General features: G+C 46.1%; 1 protein-coding gene across 4 annotated transcripts in view; it reads left to right on the top strand.

Moving 5' to 3' along the window:
• The window catches only part of RELA (RELA proto-oncogene, NF-kB subunit), a 367284-nt gene that overhangs the window by 40957 nt on the left and 305999 nt on the right, over window positions 1-20328 (top strand). For all 4 annotated transcript variants that reach the window (XM_085625888.1, XM_085625890.1, XM_085625889.1 and 1 more), the window contains exon 2: window positions 6104-6471. In XM_085625888.1, the coding sequence (XP_085482014.1) occupies window positions 6465-6471 (7 nt within the window). In that variant the 5' untranslated portion in view covers window positions 6104-6464. The remainder of the gene's footprint in view (window positions 1-6103; window positions 6472-20328) is intronic.

Below are 20328 nucleotides of genomic sequence, written 5' to 3'. Positions count from 1 at the left end.
TTTTTTGGGCACTAGGCCCACCCACTCAATTGAGGTACCATTTGTTATCCAGAGATATGTGGGAACTCTCGGTTGCAGGACATTTGAGGCTCCCAGCAGATTCCATTACAGTTAGGGATTCACCCTTGAGTTCCCTGGTGTCTAGTTTATGAAAATATCTAGAGTTTGTAGTCTTTCTCTAGAGACAATGTACAGCCTGGTAGAGAAAGACAGAAAAGACAAATAATACTGCACAACCATCTACTCCTCAAGTACACCACATACTGTTTGGATTTGGCACGTGGGTGAGTGAAAAGTTAAAAATTTAAATTTTGTTACCAAAATATTTCACAAAAATGAAATTCACTGTTAGTAATATAATTGAAAGTTCGGAGTACTGAACCAATGGTTCACAGTACGGGAGCTGAAAAGCAACAACAAGGTACCATCCAATTTACAGGCCATTCAAACATTGTTATGCGCCACACAAAAAACCATTCAAACTGCCAGCCGCAAGTCCAACACATTTCAACACTCCCAGCAACAAACAGTGGCATTCAAGGGCTCATCACTTTCATATGCCCACAGGACTGACACAGCAATCTTACTGCCTGGCAGCTAACAAAGTGTGTGGACTGGTGTTTGGTTGGCAATGTGTATGTAGTGACCAGAAAGTCACCACACACACTGCCAGACAAATGCCAGCTCTAACACACTGCCAACTGGAGGTTAACCACACATACTAGGGCAAACCCCATTATTCAGATGCCAGCTTAGACCCCATAAAGAGAGAGAGAGAGAAAATAATACACACTTGCTGCTGGTCAAAACACACACAGGCAGCCAAACACCAGTCCACGGACACTGCCAGCCAAGCGCCAGTCTGCGCACACTGCCATCACATTTGAAAGACCTATATACTCAAAAAGAATACCACTCACTTGCCAGAGGCGGCAAGACTGAGGATAAACTGTACCTACTCTGCATAGATACAGCAAGCACTAAAGAAGTCCCACCGGAAAGCGAAAAAGAAATTGCACATACCAGAAGGCAGTATAGTATGTGCACAAATAAATACGTTACTTTGAAAGATAATCACACAAAAAGCAGAGGATTCAAATATTAGTACAGCAGTAAAAAAAAAAAAATACTAACAGGCCAAGAATACACATTAGATGCAAATATTACAAAATGAGTTGCTTATCAACCACAACTCTACAAACTACAGATGTGCCATAGCTGCACCCACAAACAGGGTTCACCACACATGAAACGAGTGACTCTGCAATAAAAAAAAAAAAAAAAAAAATTAAAACACAAAAATTAGAACAAAATATCAATCGAAAGACACTGACACCCTCCCAGGGGGAATAGGGGGAATTTGCTGAATAATTTGCGCATGGTATTGCTCCTCATAATATAATAAGCAAAATAATTTCCTGGCATCTGGTAAGTTTTGAAGCTCTTCTGCTGCCACCCCCCTTGGGGGGAGCAACAGTGCTCCCAATAAGGGTGGGTGCCTGGACGACCTTGAACTGTCCTCAACAAACACGCACTGTGGCTGATGATGGCTCCAGGCCATCCTCTGCAACAATCGGTTTAAACATATTGCTTGAGTTTGTCTGAGGTCAGCAACCACTAACTGTTGGTATTTGATACAGTGGCCATAATATTAGAGCTGAAAATTGTGTCAGCCTCTCACATGGACGTAGAAGTTGGTTGATTTGCAGATCTGTTCTTGTTATTGGCTAAAGCGAGAGTCTTCCATGTGTGGGCTACCGTTGACCATATCCTTTTGGATATAAGATATTACAGTCTGTAATGACATTGCTGAGATTTATGCTACTCTCGTTCTGATCACTTCAGGTCTGAGGCACACCTGGAGTCTATTACGGAATTTTCCGATTTAACTAGAAATAGGATCTGATGGCTGACTCTTATGACACATTAAACTGGCATATTAAATATAAATCGGTGTGTGTATGAATGTTTTGTGTGTGTGTGTGAATTAATATTCAGGGTATATGCTCTCTGCTGTCCATTACGTAAGATAGATTCTCCTAATAGATATTCTATAGTATCATCTGCACCTGGAATTGTCCTCATCTGCTTAGTTTTCAATATGCTTGGTGTCCACTATTCTCTGCTGTCTGAATATGTCAGAAAAATGCCACTATTGTTTTGTTGGTTGTAATATGACATACATATGAACAATGCAAATGAGAAGAACATTCTGGATGTACAGAAAGACAACGGATGGGATTATATGGGTGGGGCAGTAACAACCCCCTGTATGTCCTAGTGAAGAGGTTTATCAACCAAGCTTCATTTCCTCTTGTGGGTATTTGCCCTCTCAGTGCTTGCTTACTTGAGGAGGCTTTGCCTCTTTGTTGTCCTCCCTCTCCCCTAGGTGTGCTGCACAAATTCTCTTTTGCTTTTAATCATGGGTTCTGATATCAGTAGTGTTTAGTTGAGGCAGCATGCAGCTCTGAGGTAAAGCACATTAAGTGTCAGTGCGTCAACACGTCCCTTGTGTTCAACGGACCTTTGACTCCACAACGGAAATGGAAGCAGTCTTGGGGCTGCTGAGGTTACACTGTATAGATGGTTGCTAGGTAACTAGCAGGTAACTAGCAATCTTAAACTTATGCTTTGATACCTTTGATACCTTTCTTGAACAGTCATGCTATAGGGAGCTTCTTTTATAGTTGCTTGATAATTCAGAAGTCCCTGTTACGAGCTGTCGAATGGGCAGCTCTCTAAGACTACAGGAAGTTAATTGAAACACCTTAAGGAGTAAGAGCATCAAGGCAGAATCACCAACCCCCCTTCCCCGCCAGAGTTGCTCTGCTTTGGATGTCCATGGAGCTTTCGGAGTATTAAGTTTGTTTCTTCATTTTGCTCTTGAATACCTTGTTTTTTTTTAAGGGTGCTAACAGGAGGTAAGATGCATCTTTGCCAATGAATCTATATTGCCGTGTCCCGGAAAGATTGGGTATGATGGGTACCACATGGTTGAAGCTGTAAAGAAGTAGCTCACTCACAATAGTTAACGCAAACTCTGTTAGTGATCATGGCGTTAGACAGGATTCAACCCTCTTCTCAAGTGGCCACAGATGTACAGAGACCTACAGGAGGAGTGTGTCTCTTAAAAAGATATGAAAACAAGCAAATCCTACACAGCAGAGACTAGGAACACATCTAGGTTCTAGGGAGCCGGGCTAAGAGAGGCAGTGTAAGACTATAGAGCACGGGTACTCATAGTACGGCCCGCGGGCCGCCAGCGGCCCGTCAAGCCTTCCTTGGCGGCCCGCGGACCATGTAGACATTGTACCTGGGTTTTTTTTTGTTTTGTTTTTTAAGTGTGTCAGCAAACACCTCCAGACTCCGAGAGAGACTGCTCTATGGGGGCCGGGAGATTCCAGGATAGAGTGGAGATGCAGGGGCACTAAGGAGAGGTGAAATACAACAAAGCCTCATTAGCAAGTAAATGGTCTTTTAAAGACCTGTGAAGTACTCTGGTGAGGCTGTGTGTCAGCCCGGGAAGCTGTCTCAGCCTGGGCTGCCGCACATGGGGGGTGAGGTGTCAGAGGACAGCAGGGTGTGAGAGCCCAGTGAGGTGACGGAGGGCAGCAGGGAGTGAGAGCCAGCAGGGAGTGAGAGCCGGGTGAAATGGCAGAGGTTGACAGGGGGCAGCAGGGAGTAAGAGCTAGGTGTGGTGACGGAGGGCAGCAGGGACTGAGAGCTGGCTTTTACATTACACAGGGAGAGGGGGGAGTGGGGAGAGGCTGTTTATGGACTGGTGTCGGGGACTTGTAAACACAGTAGTGTGCACTGCCCGGGGCACAGAGACAGAGACAGAGACAGATCGTGATCGAGATAGACAGGGACAAACTGACAGAGGTAGGAGACAGGCACAGAGAGAGGCAGATGGAGAGAGGGAGACAGACGGGGAGAGGGAGGAAGACGTCGGAAGGAGAGGGAGGGAGGGAGACAGAGGGAGGGGGAGGGAGGGAGACAGAGGGAGGGAGGGAGACAGAGGGAGAGAGGGAGACAGAGGGGAGAGGGAGGGGGAGACAGGGAGAGAGGGAGGAAGACGGAGAGAGGGAGGAAGACGGAGAGAGGGAGGAAGACGGAGAGAGGGAGGAAGACGGAGAGAGGGAGGAAGACGGAGAGAGGGAGGAAGACGGAGAGAGAGAGGGAGGAAGACTGAGAGAGAGAGGGAGGAAGACGGAGAGAGAGAGGGAGGAAGACGGAGAGAGGGAGGAAGACGGAGAGAGGGAGGAAGACGGAGAGAGGGAGGAAGACGGAGGGAGAGGGAGGGAGGAAGACGGAGGGAGAGGGAGGGAGGAAGACGGAGGGAGAGGGAGGGAGGGAGACGGAGGGAGGGAGGGAGGGAGGGAGGGAGGGAGACGGAGGGAGGGAGGGAGGGAGACGGAGGGAGGGAGGGAGGGAGGGAGGGAGGGAGGGAGGGAGACGGAGGGAAGGAGGGAGACGGAGGGAAGGAGACCGACCGAGGGAGGGAGACGGAGGGAAGGAGACGGAGGGAAGGAGACGGAGGGAAGGAGACGGAGGGAAGGAGACGGAGGGAAGGAGACGGAGGGAAGGAGACGGAGGGAAGGAGACGGACGGAGGGAGGGAGGGAGAGGGAGGGACGGGTAGGGAGGGGGAGGGAGGAAGACAGGGAGACGGAGGGAGGGAGATAGGGAGAGGGAGACGGAGGAAGGGCGATGCAGGAGACAGAGGGCGGGAGAGATGGAGACGGAGGGAGGGAGACAGAAGGAGACGGAGGGAGGGATGGAGAGAGGGAAACGGGGAGATGGAGGGAGAGGGAGGGAGAAGAGGGAGACGGAGAGAGGGAGAGAGACAGGGAGACGGACGAAGGGAGGGAGGGAGCCGGAGAGGGACAGAGAGAGAGATGTGTGTAGGCCGGGGTCTGGTGGCTCAGTGGACGAAGGCGTCCACTGCAGGGGCCTGTGTTCAACCTCATGGACAGATTTTTTTTTTTTTTTTGCTCTAACCCCGCTTCCCTCCCCCACTGACCCCGCCCCCACCGGTGCAGCCCTTAGCCACAAACCACACTGTAAATTTGGCCCCTGAGAGAAAGGTTGTGAGTACCCATGCCATAGAGTAACTCCTGGTACACAAGGGTGAGCAAGAGTACTGGTGGTAGGAGGCCTTGGGAAAGACTAATATATATTCTCACATATAGTTGGAAAAACCCCAAGGACCAGGACCTACAGAGAGAGAGAATATGGTGGACAACCGAAAGGACAACGATCTTTATGTTAGAACGTTGAGGACCTAAAGAGTGGTGCCAGACAGTGGGCTTGGAACATAATAAATTATGCATTTGTATAACTGCGAGTGCCAGAAGAACCAGGGAGTAGACATTTGGAAGAAAAATAATACATCCACATAACCCTTGGTATACCGACATTTTGAGGGAGTTGGTAGGATATGGAAAGGGTGATAACAAAATCTTTAAGTTTGAAAAGACAGGAACATAAACAGTTTTCTGACCTTGTAAATTATAACTATGTGAACAAGAAGAGCCCAGCCAGTGGGCTGCAGGGATTTGGTGGGCGATCTAAAGCAGTGCATTAACAAGATCTCATGCAGATAGCTGAAGGGGCACAGTTCTGGACCTATATAGAAAAGAAGGGTTTTAAGTTTAAAAATAACATAACCTTTAGACTGGGTCACACCTATAGTTGCTTATTGGGGAGGAGGGTCCAGAGTCTCAAGGAAGACCTCTTAATCCACTCTTAAATCTAAATGAAATGTGCTTAGTTTCCAAAATTATACATGAGTAATTGCAGCCTACTTTCTCTAGAGGGAAATGAGGCAAAACAGTGTTATGATACCAAGCTTACTTTAGAGATATGGTAAAAGCCAGTGGCACAATGCGTTAGTGCACAAGTCAAGGAAACAGGTTGCAAGAATATACCCTAACTATGGAAGAGCTTGAAGAAGACTGGGAGTGTGTGCCGCCTGAGTCTAATAGGAGGAGGAATGAAGGATGTAAACTGAGGGAGTTTCACATCTAAATATTCTCTGAGGTGGGCTAAACGGTAAAGCAGACTGTTGAAGCATGAGACTGAACTTCATATTCTTTCCACAGGGCAAGAGGACTACTCGCCAATGATTGAAAAACCCTTAATATCAGGAGATCACGCAATCCAGATCTGGAGGCACTCTACGTCACACTGAAAGGAGGAAATTTCAGTCTTTATTTCTCTCGTGCCGTTTAGATGCGGATCAGCTGCAAAAGGGAACTTAAGAAGAAATTTGAACAGGCACCTCTTGGTTTCCAACAATTTGGTACCAACAACGTGAACCTAGTAGCACTTCAACAGAGAGTGGAAAGTGAAGACTGCCACAGGAACAGACTGTCCCCTCTAAAAAAGTATTTGAAGTGACAAAAGGCTGTAAAGATCCAGACATTGGCATTTGGATTTTGACCTCCTCCTTCAATTGCACAGATGGACGGTGAGCATATATTTGAGCTAAATAAGTTTGACTTGTTAATTTCCTCTTCTTCATATCTGTTTTGTATGCACCATTCACCTGTGTCCTACCTATTACTGTTAATAAGTCTGCATTACTCTCTCAGCATCTCGGTTATGATGGCTGCAAACTGTTTTCTGTTGGTTGACAAAAGTTCATCTTGTCTAAGCACGTTGATTCAGACAACCTTTGATTTCCCATATTTCCCAATAACACTTTGTTTGGTTGAACATATCAGAAAAAAACAGCATTGCCAAAGACAATAGTTCTTGCTTTTCTTTTTAATGTTAAGCGAGACCAGTAGGCTCTTACAAAGCTGCCATGAGTGGTGAATTTGAATTTCAGCAGCTGCCCAATGGCAGTTGCAGGGAACTGTCTGGCATGAGGCGTGAATGTGGTTGGTAGGGATGCCACAAGATCAGTCCTCCAGTAGAAAATATTAGCGGTAGGGTCCTCCGTCATCTCTAGTAATTTCTTAGTCTTTCTGTAGTGTGAAGCAATATTATTTGCAGTGTAACAAAATAAATAAAGTGCTTTGGGATGATAACGTATAAGAGGCAAAATGCATTTGTATGCCAATTATTGATGCTAGTACTTGATGGCAATGAAAAACTGATGTTTGGCGATTAAACATTGGTTTACTAAAAATTTAAACTTGTAATTTTAGGGGGAAAGGTTTTTTTTTTTGTAGAAAGTAACTTCTTCTTTAATCAAATTGAATTTATTTAATCAAAATGGAAAGCCTGTATTTTAAATGTAAATGTGAAATTTTCCGAAACATAGTAGCTGATATTATTGCACTTCAAAGTGTTTGAAGTAGAGGAATGATCTATTCGGTTGAATTTCAGTTCAAGTTATATTTATTGATGCCAGAAGGCAGTTATTCTGTAAGCTTTATTTAATTGCTGATGGAGGCATTTCATGCTCATAAAACATTTGCCATTTGTTTTAGTAACCTTGCCCTATGTAGAGGCATAGCATCAATTAATAATCTTCTAAGTGATAGTTGCCATTGTAATCTCATCCGAAGGTGTCTGTATTGTACAACTGATAATATTGGTTAATAGCTGAAGGATCTTTCCATTGATAAAAAGTAGCTCTTAATGTAGAGAAGGTTGGAGAAGCCACCTCCCTGCGTTAAACTAATGAAAGGTCAGTTCACTCTCGTTTCCAATAGTCAATTGACTTTGTGTTACTGGTTACAAGATGGCAATATCCTTGTAACCAGTTTGTCTGTGAAAACTTGATGCAAGTGCTTCTAAGACTGTTGAGATTTCCCTGTCCTGGAGTTGATATTCCATTGCAGGTCTGATTTTAACGGTGGATTAGTGTCTCTCTTGGCAAATCAAATGTTGAAATGGAATGAAATGCTGTTGAAAAAGGCCCGGATGGGCATTTCTTGGGCATTTTAAGTTTACAAATCCCTTTGTTTTCATGTATACTCAGGAAGTACTGACAAAAAACAAACCTGGACTAACCATGGATTAAAATGGACTACGCGGATGAAAAACGTTTCAAGTGAATAAAGTTCTATGGCTTTCACCTACATTGCTGTGCGGCTAATCACTGGAGCGCAACGGCGCAACAGGCAGTTTTGCATTCTTCTATGTGCTTTTAGGACAGAGCACAAAGATTAGCCAGCACGCTTATACCTTTGCCTTTGAGCGCAATTAAACAATGGTTAATCCAGGAAAACCCGGTGTGCGTTCTATTATTTGTTTTAAAACTTGTTGGTGATAAGCCAACTTCAGGGCTAAAAACCTGATTTGTGTAAGCCTTTGATTATTTCAAACCAATAGCTCTGTGGGTTCGGGGATTTTATACATGTTTATACGCTCCCACGGAGGCTTGAGCTTTTTGAAGCATTCCTTCTCTCTCACCCACAATAGTAGTTTTATTTGTTTGTTTATTGTGATTTTAAAAGCTTTGTGGGTGATGTTTTCTTCCCAGCGATGTGTCTCCAGCATCTCTACAGCTTCACTTCTGATATGGGCTCAACAGTTCGTTTTACTGTCTACTTGAATCTCTTTCCAGGGAAAATGATCTTGATGTGTTCAGTATGGCCTTTCTTAATGATGACATATACTTTAGGAGAGCGCCTTGCTGTACTAGCCCTTGGTCTTGTAGTCTGAACTCTATAAACGGATATGTGCGGGTGAGGTGTGCTGCTGTAAATGGAATATAAGATGTAAAACATTACACTGTGTTCAGAAATAAGTTTAACTTCCCTGGGAAGGCTTCTGACCCATCGGTCAACATTGGGATCAGCTTCTCTTTGATTGCCTGCCAGATTGGTTTTCAGGTTGGCATGGGTAGTTTTCTAAGTAGTTTTTGGAATGCGGCAATGAGAAGCCAAGTAAGGCTTTAATGTGTTTAGGTGGAGTCTTGAGGAATGACTGTCTTGGAGCCATACCCCTAAGTATTTGCAGCTAGAACATTTTCCCACCTAGTTGCCTCCCGGGTACCATTTTACCTTCTTATAACTGCCTCCAAAGATTACTTTTTTGGTGTTTCTAAGTTCACGGTCATGTTTTTTGTGTGAAGTAAAGGGCCAGAGCAATCAGCAAGTCTTGCAGACCAATTGGTATATGTCATCTGGATATTGCAGGGATTCAGCAATTTTGGGGGTTGTGAGTGTGCCTTGTCCAGCGATTTGCTCGAGTCAGAAATAAATAGATTGAACAGAGTTGGGACGAGTACAAACACTTTAAGATCTTGCCCAGTTTTTATTGCAGAGGATAAGCCCTTGTTTGCACCAAGGCTCACCTTTGCCCAAGTTTCTGCTATTCCCTAATGCCAGTTTAAACCTCAGCAGATTCCTGTCCACATGACCGAAAGCTTTTGAGAAACCAATAAAAAGTATGTAGAGATTTGTTTTTTCTAAGTGTATTTCTCTCCGAGCATGGAGAGAGCCACAAGATTGTACTTGACTTTGGTCGGAAGCTCATTTGATTTCTTGGAAACAAGCCTGCACCTTCTACCCAGCATTCAAAGTCTTGTAATAAGAGGCCGACCAAGATCTTTGAGTTAATGTCTGATAGCGTAATAATTCTGTAGCTCTCTGGGTCCGTATTGGGGCCTTTTCTAGGTTTCGCCTGAACAGTGCTTGCGCTATGCTTGAGAAATCTATTGTTTTTAATACAAACTTAAATGGGACTTTACATTCTGCCTCCTCTCATTCCTGAGAGTAACCCGTGGATGATCTTTCTCCAAGGCTCCAGGTCTCCTGGAGGCATATTATATCAAATGATCTTAATTGGGTTTCTAGTTCAGGATCTAATGCAATTTTACCTGCTCCTTTGAGGATCTGATGTTCCATGATATCAGAGCAGTCTTACTGTGGGGGCATACAGTGGGACCTCTAGTTAATAAGTGGATGCTAAGATTGCTTGTCAAAAGCTTCCATTAGCCAGTCAGTGGTTAAGTTACTGGGCGTTATCAGGCCAAAGCGCCTGGCTCCATGCACTGATGGTATGATCATTTTTAAATTGTGTCAGGTTTGCTATAGATCATCTGAAGCACCTTTCTCACTTATTAACAGAGAATGCCTTTTTGTCTGGGATCCACTGATCATCCTGAATATGGGCAGTTGACTACGGATTTAGCAAATGAGGATCTTTCTCTGGCACCAAACAACGCAAGTTGGTTCCCCATTCTTCCAGCAGAGCGCTGTGCCAGAGTATGAAACCTATGAAGTTTGCGTCTTGAAACCTTATTTCAGTGAACTTACTTTTCTCACTTTGGTTATGCAGCATTCTTGTCTCCAAGGCCAAGTCTTTACTGTTTATTTTGTCGAGGCCTGAATAGGCTGAACAAACTTTAAGTATGTTTGAGCTATTTAATATATCCCAAGAGCCTTGGGAGTTATAGGTGGGGCAGAAAACTAAAGTGACTGAAAAGAAAGACGGCACTGAAGTCTTACTTTTGTTATTAGTCTGTCCACGGTTAATGCTATGAGCCAAAGGATTCGCGACGTAAGGCCAATTTGGCTTCTTCACCTATCTTGGTCTTCTTTTGTGAGGCTGGTGTGGTCCGTCAACATATGGGTGTTTGTTTTGGCTGAACAAGCATAGCCGATTGGTTAGCCGATATTTAGTTGAGTTTTTTTTGTCTCAAATTTTTGAGTTATGACCTTCATATGGACTTTCTTCTTTGGCTATAGATGTGTTGTGCTTATTCCCCCAAATTCCTGGTTGAGCCGTTGTAGTGCCTTATAATCCCTTGTCCTGGTTCTCGTGTTACTATAGACCAGCTAGCTACTCCCCTCTTCTGTTCTTGCCCCCTCATTTGGGTGCTTTGTCACCAAGTGTGCTGCAAGGAGAAACCTAACCGTGGTACCACTGTGGCATAGGGGACATGGTGACGGCTGAGCAACAATCTCTGTCTTAGTACAGTGATAGCAACCGCCAAATCCTTCGTGGTGCTCTTAATTTGACATATGTTTGGTAATAATGATACCTGTAATTTCACTGCTGTAGGCCATTGCAGCTGCAAAACCACTTACTATTGCTCAAAGTTTGGAATTCCCAACCCTCTTCTATCCGTGGGTACATGGAGTTTAGATAAAGCTACACTTCTTCACCTGTGCCCCACAGTGTTTCCTGTAGCAGTTGATCTAGCCCTCTTAAAAAGGTTCTAGGCAGCACCACCGGAATATTGATGAAATAATAAAGCAGTGTGACAATCGTGACCATTTTTAGGTCTCGCTGAGACAGCGAAAGCTGTCTCTTTGAGACATTTTGTAAGTGGGCTTTCAAAAGTTCTACCCACATGGTTTTGCTGGCCTAGGGCTTGAGTGCACAATGGCGTGCACGTGCACAGCTGCTCCTTGCATTCCCCCCTCCCTTCTCACCCAGCCCTTTGATGCTCTGCTCGATTACTTTCACTTTAGCCGCTTTGACCCTTGCATTCCCCCCTCCCTTCTCACCCAGCCCTTTGATGCTCTGCTCCATTACTTTCGCGCTTTGATGTTTGGATAAAATAAGAATTAAGCTACTTTGCAGGCACTGATGTTAAGCACAACGCTATGTTACACTGCGTTTACTTCACGGATTGGAGACAACTTTATGTAATGGGCTAATGCTTTCGGTGAGAATATTAAGGAAGAGTGACCACGGAACTGTTCATTGCCTACATCAGATTTGGGTGCATCTGACTAAAACAGGTGAGGTTACTTTAATATGGGGGCTGGGTTATGTTACATTTGCAAGCCACTTAAGAGTCCACTCTATGACCCAGACTGTTCCTCTCGCCATCCTTCTGTAGTATTCTGTGCTGAAAGATAACATTTCACAAGTCTGAAAATGCACATTTGAAGCAAGACTTTAACAGGTATCTCCTATGATATAATCAATATTCGTCAATCATTTACAAAGCTCAATACATAGCTACTAAACAAGCTGTAACTACTTGTTAGGATTTGATTTGTGCGGAACAGACTACAAAAAAAATATGTATTATTCTTTTGGGAAAGAAATAGAGCCATTTGGATTATACGGCCATAAACCAAATTGTCTGTCCATGCTGAAATCAAATGAGCCTTAATTATCCAACTCAAAGATGTCCTTTTATCAACTTCATTTGGGCTGACAGTCAGCATTTAAACTTGCGAACTACAGGTTATACACAGATCTCCGCCATTGATGTTCAGCTCACTGAGCCCGCTATTTTAACAACTTCTTGTTCAAAGCAGAAACACTATGAATAACATTCATTGGTTGCATCTGGTGAGAAACAAACAATCCTCTGCAACAGTGCAGGGTGAGAAAATAAAGTTGACCTCACAAAGTATGCATTACCTTCACATACCTTGAAAAAAACCAATAATAAGCTCCGACAAACTTTACATAAATGGCACCTTAATTTCATTTTTTCATTAAAACAAATTCCACAACTAAAAAACTAGCATCAGCTACCTAGCAACACCTTCTTAAAGCTTGAAGAGGTAGGTTGTTTATATCATCGGGGGTGAGGGGGGTCCACATATATGAAAAGATATTACCTGCTGTCACATGCAAACCTATTAAGCTGCAGCAATCTGAAAACTGTGGCAGCAATTTTACTAATTTAGAACCACCGATTGAGAGGCCTCCATACCCAGAGTGAATGACAAAAGGTGTCTATCGCAAGGATACATTACTCTTGCATAAAAGCTGTAACCGTATAAAATACACTAAAAGTATATAGGATAACTTATTCCTAAGAATGACTATGAAACGATCAGAGAAGCGACTAAAAACCCCTCTGCAACTCTTCAAACACTTAAATAACTTAAGCCCAGAGCTGCCGTCACAGTACCACAAGCACCAAAAACATTTCAAGGGCAAGGTAAGCAAAAAACAGTCTTTGCACAAATAATAAGCACTCCAACAATACTTTTGTATTGTTTCGATTCTTTTTGTCTCTGCCCTATCTCTTGGCTGCGTCCTTACTCTCTCCCATCTTCTCTCTCCACCTCTTTGCTACATGTTCTCTCGTAATGTTTTCATTTTCCCCAACTCTCCTCTTTACTCTCTCTAATTCTTTTTTTGCTCCTTTTCTGTCTCTGTCCCTTCTCTCCTCTTTCTCTCCCCACCTGTCCCTTCTCTAACCCCACTCCTCTTCCTCTGCCCCCCCCCACCCCTCTCTCTCGCAGTACTGCAGCATAGGCAGCACCAGGTCTCTGATGCCTTCTCAGTGTTGGCCCTGGGGGTGGAGGAGGTAAGTCAGCCCCCCAAGTGAATCCCACTATCAACAGATAGTGAACCTCTATTTACCAACAAGTACGGAGCGGTCTCGGGTGACTGCTGATGCGAACAGTGATCTGCTCTCGGCCCCGGCAGGGCCTGTGGGGTGGGGGCGTTACCTTACACTAGGAGATGAAGTAAAAGTGATATCCTCCCCTCCCCCCCACTCCACCACTGTCTCTCCTCACCCTCCACCTCTCTCTCTCCTCCACTTCTGATTCCCTTCCAACTCGGTCTCTCCTTACCCTCCACCTCGGTCTCTCCTTACCCTCCACCTCGGTCTCGCCTTACCCTCCACCTCGGTCTCGCCTTACCCTCCACCTCGGTCTCGCCTTACCCTCCACCTCGGTCTCGCCTTACCCTCCACCTCGGTCTCGCCTTACCCTCCACCTCGGTCTCGCCTTACCCTCCACCTCGGTCTCGCCTTACCCTCCACCTCGGTCTCGCCTTACCCTCCACCTCGGTCTCGCCTTACCCTCCACCTCGGTCTCGCCTTACCCTCCACCTCGGTCTCGCCTTACCCTCCACCTCGGTCTCGCCTTACCCTCCACCTCGGTCTCGCCTTACCCTCCACCTCGGTCTCGCCTTACCCTCCACCTCGGTCTCGCCTTACCCTCCACCTCGGTCTCGCCTTACCCTCCACCTCGGTCTCGCCTTACCCTCCACCTCGGTCTCGCCTTACCCTCCACCTCGGTCTCGCCTTACCCTCCACCTCGGTCTCGCCTTACCCTCCACCTCGGTCTCGCCTTACCCTCCACCTCGGTCTCGCCTTACCCTCCACCTCGGTCTCGCCTTACCCTCCACCTCGGTCTCGCCTTACCCTCCACCTCGGTCTCGCCTTACCCTCCACCTCGGTCTCGCCTTACCCTCCACCTCGGTCTCGCCTTACCCTCCACCTCGGTCTCGCCTTACCCTCCACCTCGGTCTCGCCTTACCCTCCACCTCGGTCTCTCCTCACCCTCCACCTCGGTCTCTCCTCACCCTCCACCTCGGTCTCTCCTCACCCTCCACCTCGGTCTCTCCTCACCCTCCACCTCGGTCTCTCCTCACCCTCCACCTCGGTCTCTCCTCACCCTCCACCTCGGTCTCTCCTCACCCTCCACCTCGGTCTCTCCTCACCCTCCACCTCGGTCTCTCCTCACCCTCCACCTCGGTCTCTCCTCACCCTCCAACTCTGTTTCTCCTCACCCTCCAACTCTGTTTCTCCTCACCCTCCGCATGTCTCTCCTCACCCTCCGCACGTGTCTCTCCTCACCCTCCACACGTGTCTCTCCTCACCCTCCACACGTGTCTCTCCTCACCCTCCACACGTGTCTCTCCTCACCCTCCACACGTGTCTCTCCTCACCCTCCACACGTGTCTCTCCTCACCCTCCACACGTGTCTCTCCTCACCCTCCACACGTGTCTCTCCTCACCCTCCACACGTGTCTCTCCTCACCCTCCACACGTGTCTCTCCTCACCCTCCACACGTGTCTCTCCTCACCCTCCACACGTGTCTCTCCTCACCCTCCACACGTGTCTCTCCTCACCCTCCACACGTGTCTCTCCTCACCCTCCACACATGTCTCTCCTCACCCTCCACACGTCTCTCCTCACCCTCCACACGTCTCTCCTCACCCTCCACACGTGTCTCTCCTCACCCTCCACACGTGTCTCTCCTCACCTCACCCTCCACACGTGTCTCTCCTCTCCTCACCCTCCACACGTGTCTCTCCTCTCCTCACCCTCCACACGTGTCTCTCCTCTCCTCACCCTCCACACGTGTCTCTCCTCACCCTCCACACGTGTCTCTCCTCACCCTCCACACGTGTCTCTCCTCACCCTCCACACGTGTCTCTCCTCACCCTCCACACGTGTCTCTCCTCACCCTCCACACGTGTCTCTCCTCACCCTCCACACGTGTCTCTCCTCACCCTCCACACGTGTCTCTCCTCACCCTCCACACGTCTCTCCTCACCCTCCACACGTCTCTCCTCACCCTCCACACGTGTCTCTCCTCACCCTCCACACGTGTCTCTCCTCCTCACCCTCCACGTATGTCTCTCCTCCTCACCCTCCACGTATGTCTCTCCTCCTCACCCTCCACGTATGTCTCTCCTCCTCACCCTCCACGTATGTCTCTCCTCCTCACCCTCCACGTATGTCTCTCCTCCTCACCCTCCACGTATGTCTCTCCTCCTCACCCTCCACGTATGTCTCTCCTCACCCTCCACGTATGTCTCTCCTCACCCTCCACGTATGTCTCTCCTCACCCTCCACGTATGTCTCTCCTCACCCTCCACGTGTGTCTCTCCTCACCCTCCACGTGTGTCTCTCCTCACCCTCCACGTGTGTCTCTCCTCACCCTCCACGTGTGTCTCTCCTCACCCTCCACGTGTGTCTCTCCTCACCCTCCACGTGTGTCTCTCCTCACCCTCCACACGTCTCTCCTCACCCTCCACACGTCTCTCCTCACCCTCCACACGTCTCTCCTCACCCTCCACACGTCTCTCCTCACCCTCCACACGTCTCTCCTCACCCTCCACACGTCTCTCCTCACCCTCCACGTATGTCTTTCCTCCTCACCCTCCACGTGTCTCTCCTCACCCTCCACGTGTCTCTCCTCACCCTCCACGTGTCTCTCCTCACCCTCCACGTGTCTCTCCTCACCCTCCACGTGTCTCTCCTCACACTGCTGCACGCCACACACTGCCGCACACTGCCGCACACTGCCGCACACTGCCGCACACTGCCGCACACTGCCGCACACTGCCGCACACTGCCGCACGCCGCACACTGCCGCACGCCGCACACTGCCGCACGCCGCACACTGCCGCACGCCACACACTGCTGCACGCCACACGAAACATTGCTGCACGCCACACTCTGCTGCACGGCACACTCTGCTGCACGGCACACTCTGCTGCACGGCACACTCTGCTGCACGGCACACTCTGCTGCACGGCACACTCTGCTGCACGGCACACTCTGCTGCACGGCACACACTGATGCAACCGGCACACTGCTGCACGCTGCACACTGCTGCACACTGCTGCATTACTCACTGCTGCACGCAGCACACTACTGCATGCAGCACACTGCTTTTATGCGAGTTTATGCTACGGACATTGTAAATGACAATGCCTTTTATTTGTTTTAAAACCAAAACATAAATAAAAGGCATTGTATTTTTACAATGCCAATAGCTCAAACTCTTATAAATGCGAGACCTATTGCATTGCAAATGCTTGTTAGCTATTGCCGCTTTGCCCTCCAGTGATAGGGGCAGAGTAATCCAGATTTTACCTGCGCTTTCAACGAGTTGACCGCCACTCCCAGGTTCCGATCAATATTATCTGCGTCCGAGTGATACACCTTTCTGCAGAGGTACTTAAAGCAATCCAGGGCCCAGTGCAGGGCACACAGACCTGCACCATGCGGTGTCGGAATGAAACTGTTACATAAAGGAAAATTATGTTACTTACCCTGTAAGCATCTTTTCTTGGCATGTAGTGCTGTAGAGTCACAATCTGTGCATAAGTCCGCCATCTTGTATTGGGCTAAATTGATTGCAAGTTGTTTTTCTTTGAAGAATGTTTTCGAGTCACAAGGATGTGTGACTCACCCTCTCAGTGATACTGCGCATGCCCATCGACTCCATTATTAGATTATTTTGTCAAAGGCAGTTGAGAATGAAGTTACAGTGAATATCAGTAATGTGATGTCCATACTAGTAATATGAATTAAAGTGAATTAAAGCAAACTGTGACCTGCACAGGCATCTGGGGAGGAGGGAGGGTGCAGGTTTAATCTACATCACTACACACCAAGAATACATGCTTATAGGGTAAGTAACATAATCCGTTCGAGGCATGTGTGGCTGTAGATACACATGCTGTGTATAGGCTGTTAAGCAGTCCTTCTCCCTAAGTGGTGGCGTGGCTGTGGGGGTCACAGTTGTTTGAAAGATAGTATGTAGAACTCTGTGTCCAACATTAGCTTGTTGACCTGCTAAGACATTCACACAGTAATCTTTTTTGAAAGTGTGAGGTGTGGACCATGTTGCTTTTTTGCAAATGTCAGCAATAGGAATGTTCCCTAAAAAGCTTTAGCATAACAAGCTTGAATGCATTTAACTATCCACCTAAAAATTCAATTCTTTGAAGTTGGATTTCCAGTATGAGGCGGTGAGAAAACAAATAATTTCTTAGTTTTTCCAAATGTGTTTGTTCTATCAATATAGTACATTAAACCTCTTAACATCGAGAGTGTGTAGTGCTTGTTCTGCACCTGAATCGGGCTGCAGAAAGAAGACTGGTAATTTTATTGATTGAATAATATGGAAAGGAGAGACCATGTTGGGAAGAAATTGTGGGTTTGTTCTGAGCACGACTTTGTATGGAGTTGGAAGAATAGTTCTTCCAAAGTTGGTGCCTGAATCTCACTGACCTGTCTGAGTGAAGGGATAGCTATTAAAAATTTTACTTTCTAAGATAAGTATTGGAGTTGGCATGAATGTAGTGGCTAAAATGGTGGCCACATGAGCCTTGTTAGTACAATGTTAAAACTACATGTTGGCAGGAGTTTAGGGGAAATTACTCTTATGTCCCTCCATGAATGCTTTAATGACTGGTATTTTGTAAACAAATTGTATTCGTCAAAGACAAATTCAGCGAAGCTCTGTGGCCCAGAGACTTCAACCATAGCAAGATACAACATACCAGCTTTGACATTTTCCTCATGAAATATCGTATAAATGACTGGTATTTTGAATAAGGATAAATGGGTGTCTCCTGAACACCCCCTAACCCAGGGGGGGGGGGTCCCACTGGCAACCCTGCCCACTTACGCAGCACATCCTGTGTACCTTATTGTAAAAATTTAACTAGTCCAGGAGGATTCCAAGAGGCACAGGCCTTCTGTCCTTGCAGGAACTTAGTTGCCAGGCATGGGTATGGTTAAGGAAGCAAGCAGTTCCCTCCTTCTAATCTACACCAGACTCGTTCCCGAACCAGCTCGCCATTCAGCTGGGACTGAGCAAGGCAGGCTTCCATGTGGCCCGGGATCAAACATTTTCTCCCATCCCTTGTCTCTTCTTAAACTAAATTATGAATGGGCAGTAAAGTAATGAGGTTCCTGATAGGGATGACATGCCCACACCTAGCCCATCCTGTTTGCAGGTCTAAGCTGTTTCCCTGCGCTGGGGGACGTTTTCATCCCTCACTAAGGTAAAACATTGACAGGGCTGCAGCTGGTGGGCTAATGCTAATTAGCCTCCCAAAGCTCCAGGCAGGAAAAAGGTAACTTTCTAAATGTAATCTTAACTACATTTTTATTACAAAATGTAATGTTACCTTTGAATTGGATTTTTTATAAATATTAAAAAGTGTTTCAACCATTTATCTAGATTATCCCAAACCTGAGCTAGGAATATTAATATATTAATCTGTGCCTTAGTTGACCTCATAGAAAAGCCATAGCTTCTAAATGTCCTACTTCTAAATTCAGTGCGCTCCTGTGGGCTACAGGGCCTACCATAGGGGTGACGTTTTATTATTTAATAGGAAGGTTTTCCCTTATCAAAGAGGTTATTATGACTGATTGGACTGCAGGTTATAAACTGCCGCAGTTAGGCTGTTTTGGTAGTCCTGAAGCCTTGTTTCCTTGTCGCACTAGTATATGGCATAATAAGTGCTGCAGTCTATAGGTGACATTTAACATTCCATGGGCGTAGTTTCTATACTTTATACTGTGACATTAAAGGAGTGTTAAATATGCAATTCTTTACATTTTCTTTTAAGAGATAGACTTCATACACTAGGCTCTGGATGGCAGGGCCCAGTGTATAAAGACTGACCCTTACAGTTATCGATATTTTATTTGAAACTGAATCGACATACCGGGATGGGTGGGAGTTTGGAGGGGTTTCCATTCCATGGAGCCCTCTTCCAATATTATAGCGATGCCTTTGATAACTTGCATCAGGATTAGGATGGGCAGAATTAAAAGATTATAACTTGTAATAAGGATAGTATAGGACGGATTTACAAACCACTGCAAGGAATTTTTGAGAGAGGATTGGAGCCCTGAAGAAGTCTCGGGATAACTCCCCCAGAGCGACAAAACACATGTTGGCTTGTTGAGGCTAAAGAGATTTACAATTGGACAGAGGATCGATAAAGAATAAGAAAAAAAGAAGACTTCTGTTCATTTCTGTTTACTTTAACATTATTTGTTGGTGTGTGCTAGGAGTCTACATATGTAACTATTCTCTGTGTGGAAGGAAAGCTTGAACTGCTGCGGTTTGTGCTGTCACTGATTTGAATATAGGTAAGCTTGAAATACTGTATGTTGTATGTGCATGGGAGGGAAGGGTTTGTGCCCATTTTTGTGTGTATGACGTAAACTTGCATAGTGTGCCTCTAATCTATTTATTCCAGTAGAGAAATGCATTCCCCAGAACAGTCTGCATCCCACACAAAACCTTGTATCCCTTTGTTATCTCACCCCAGAAAGAAGGAAACCATGGGTGTGCACGAGCACCCACCTTTCAGTGATAAAGATTCTAACAAAAGGTCAAAACACTTCGTTTTACCACTATACCTTACAATGAAGTTTGAATGTCATTGAATTTCTTTCTCTGTTTTCTTAGTTTAAGCTTTCATTGTCGATTTTTAAGAGAGAGAAAATAAATACCAACTGCAAAAAGGGGGCCAATGAAGTAATAACAAGACTTGGTTATGTAAAGCAGATTAGAGAATGGTGCGTAATGAGCTAGTTTGTTCAAGTGGCTTCATACACAGATTGTGTCCATGATGAGGGCAACGAGCAGTATGCTTGGTGCAGAACATGAAGTGGGTGTTAAGTGTTTGTTAATTGAATGGAAGCTGTGTTTTCAAGATGGGCAGTTCAACTGTTCTGGCAAAGTATGTTTCTGGACAGTTCAGAGAGATTTTAATACTACTACTTCAGAGGTACCTGTTGTATTGAAAGTTTGGTGGCAGTTGAGTCTTTGTATTGACGTCCTGTTGCCTAGACTTGACGCAGTCCGTGTTTAGGTTGCCTGTCAAAGTTTTGTCTTGAGAGAGCTAATCTTGTATAAATAACAGTCTCTGATTGACCTGTGCATGCGT

Source organism: Triturus cristatus, chromosome 9 (genome assembly GCF_964204655.1).
Source record: "Triturus cristatus chromosome 9, aTriCri1.1, whole genome shotgun sequence".
Taxonomy (NCBI): domain Eukaryota; kingdom Metazoa; phylum Chordata; class Amphibia; order Caudata; family Salamandridae; genus Triturus; species Triturus cristatus.
Note: the sequence above shows the minus strand (reverse complement) of the source record. Positions and strands in the feature narration are given on the sequence as shown.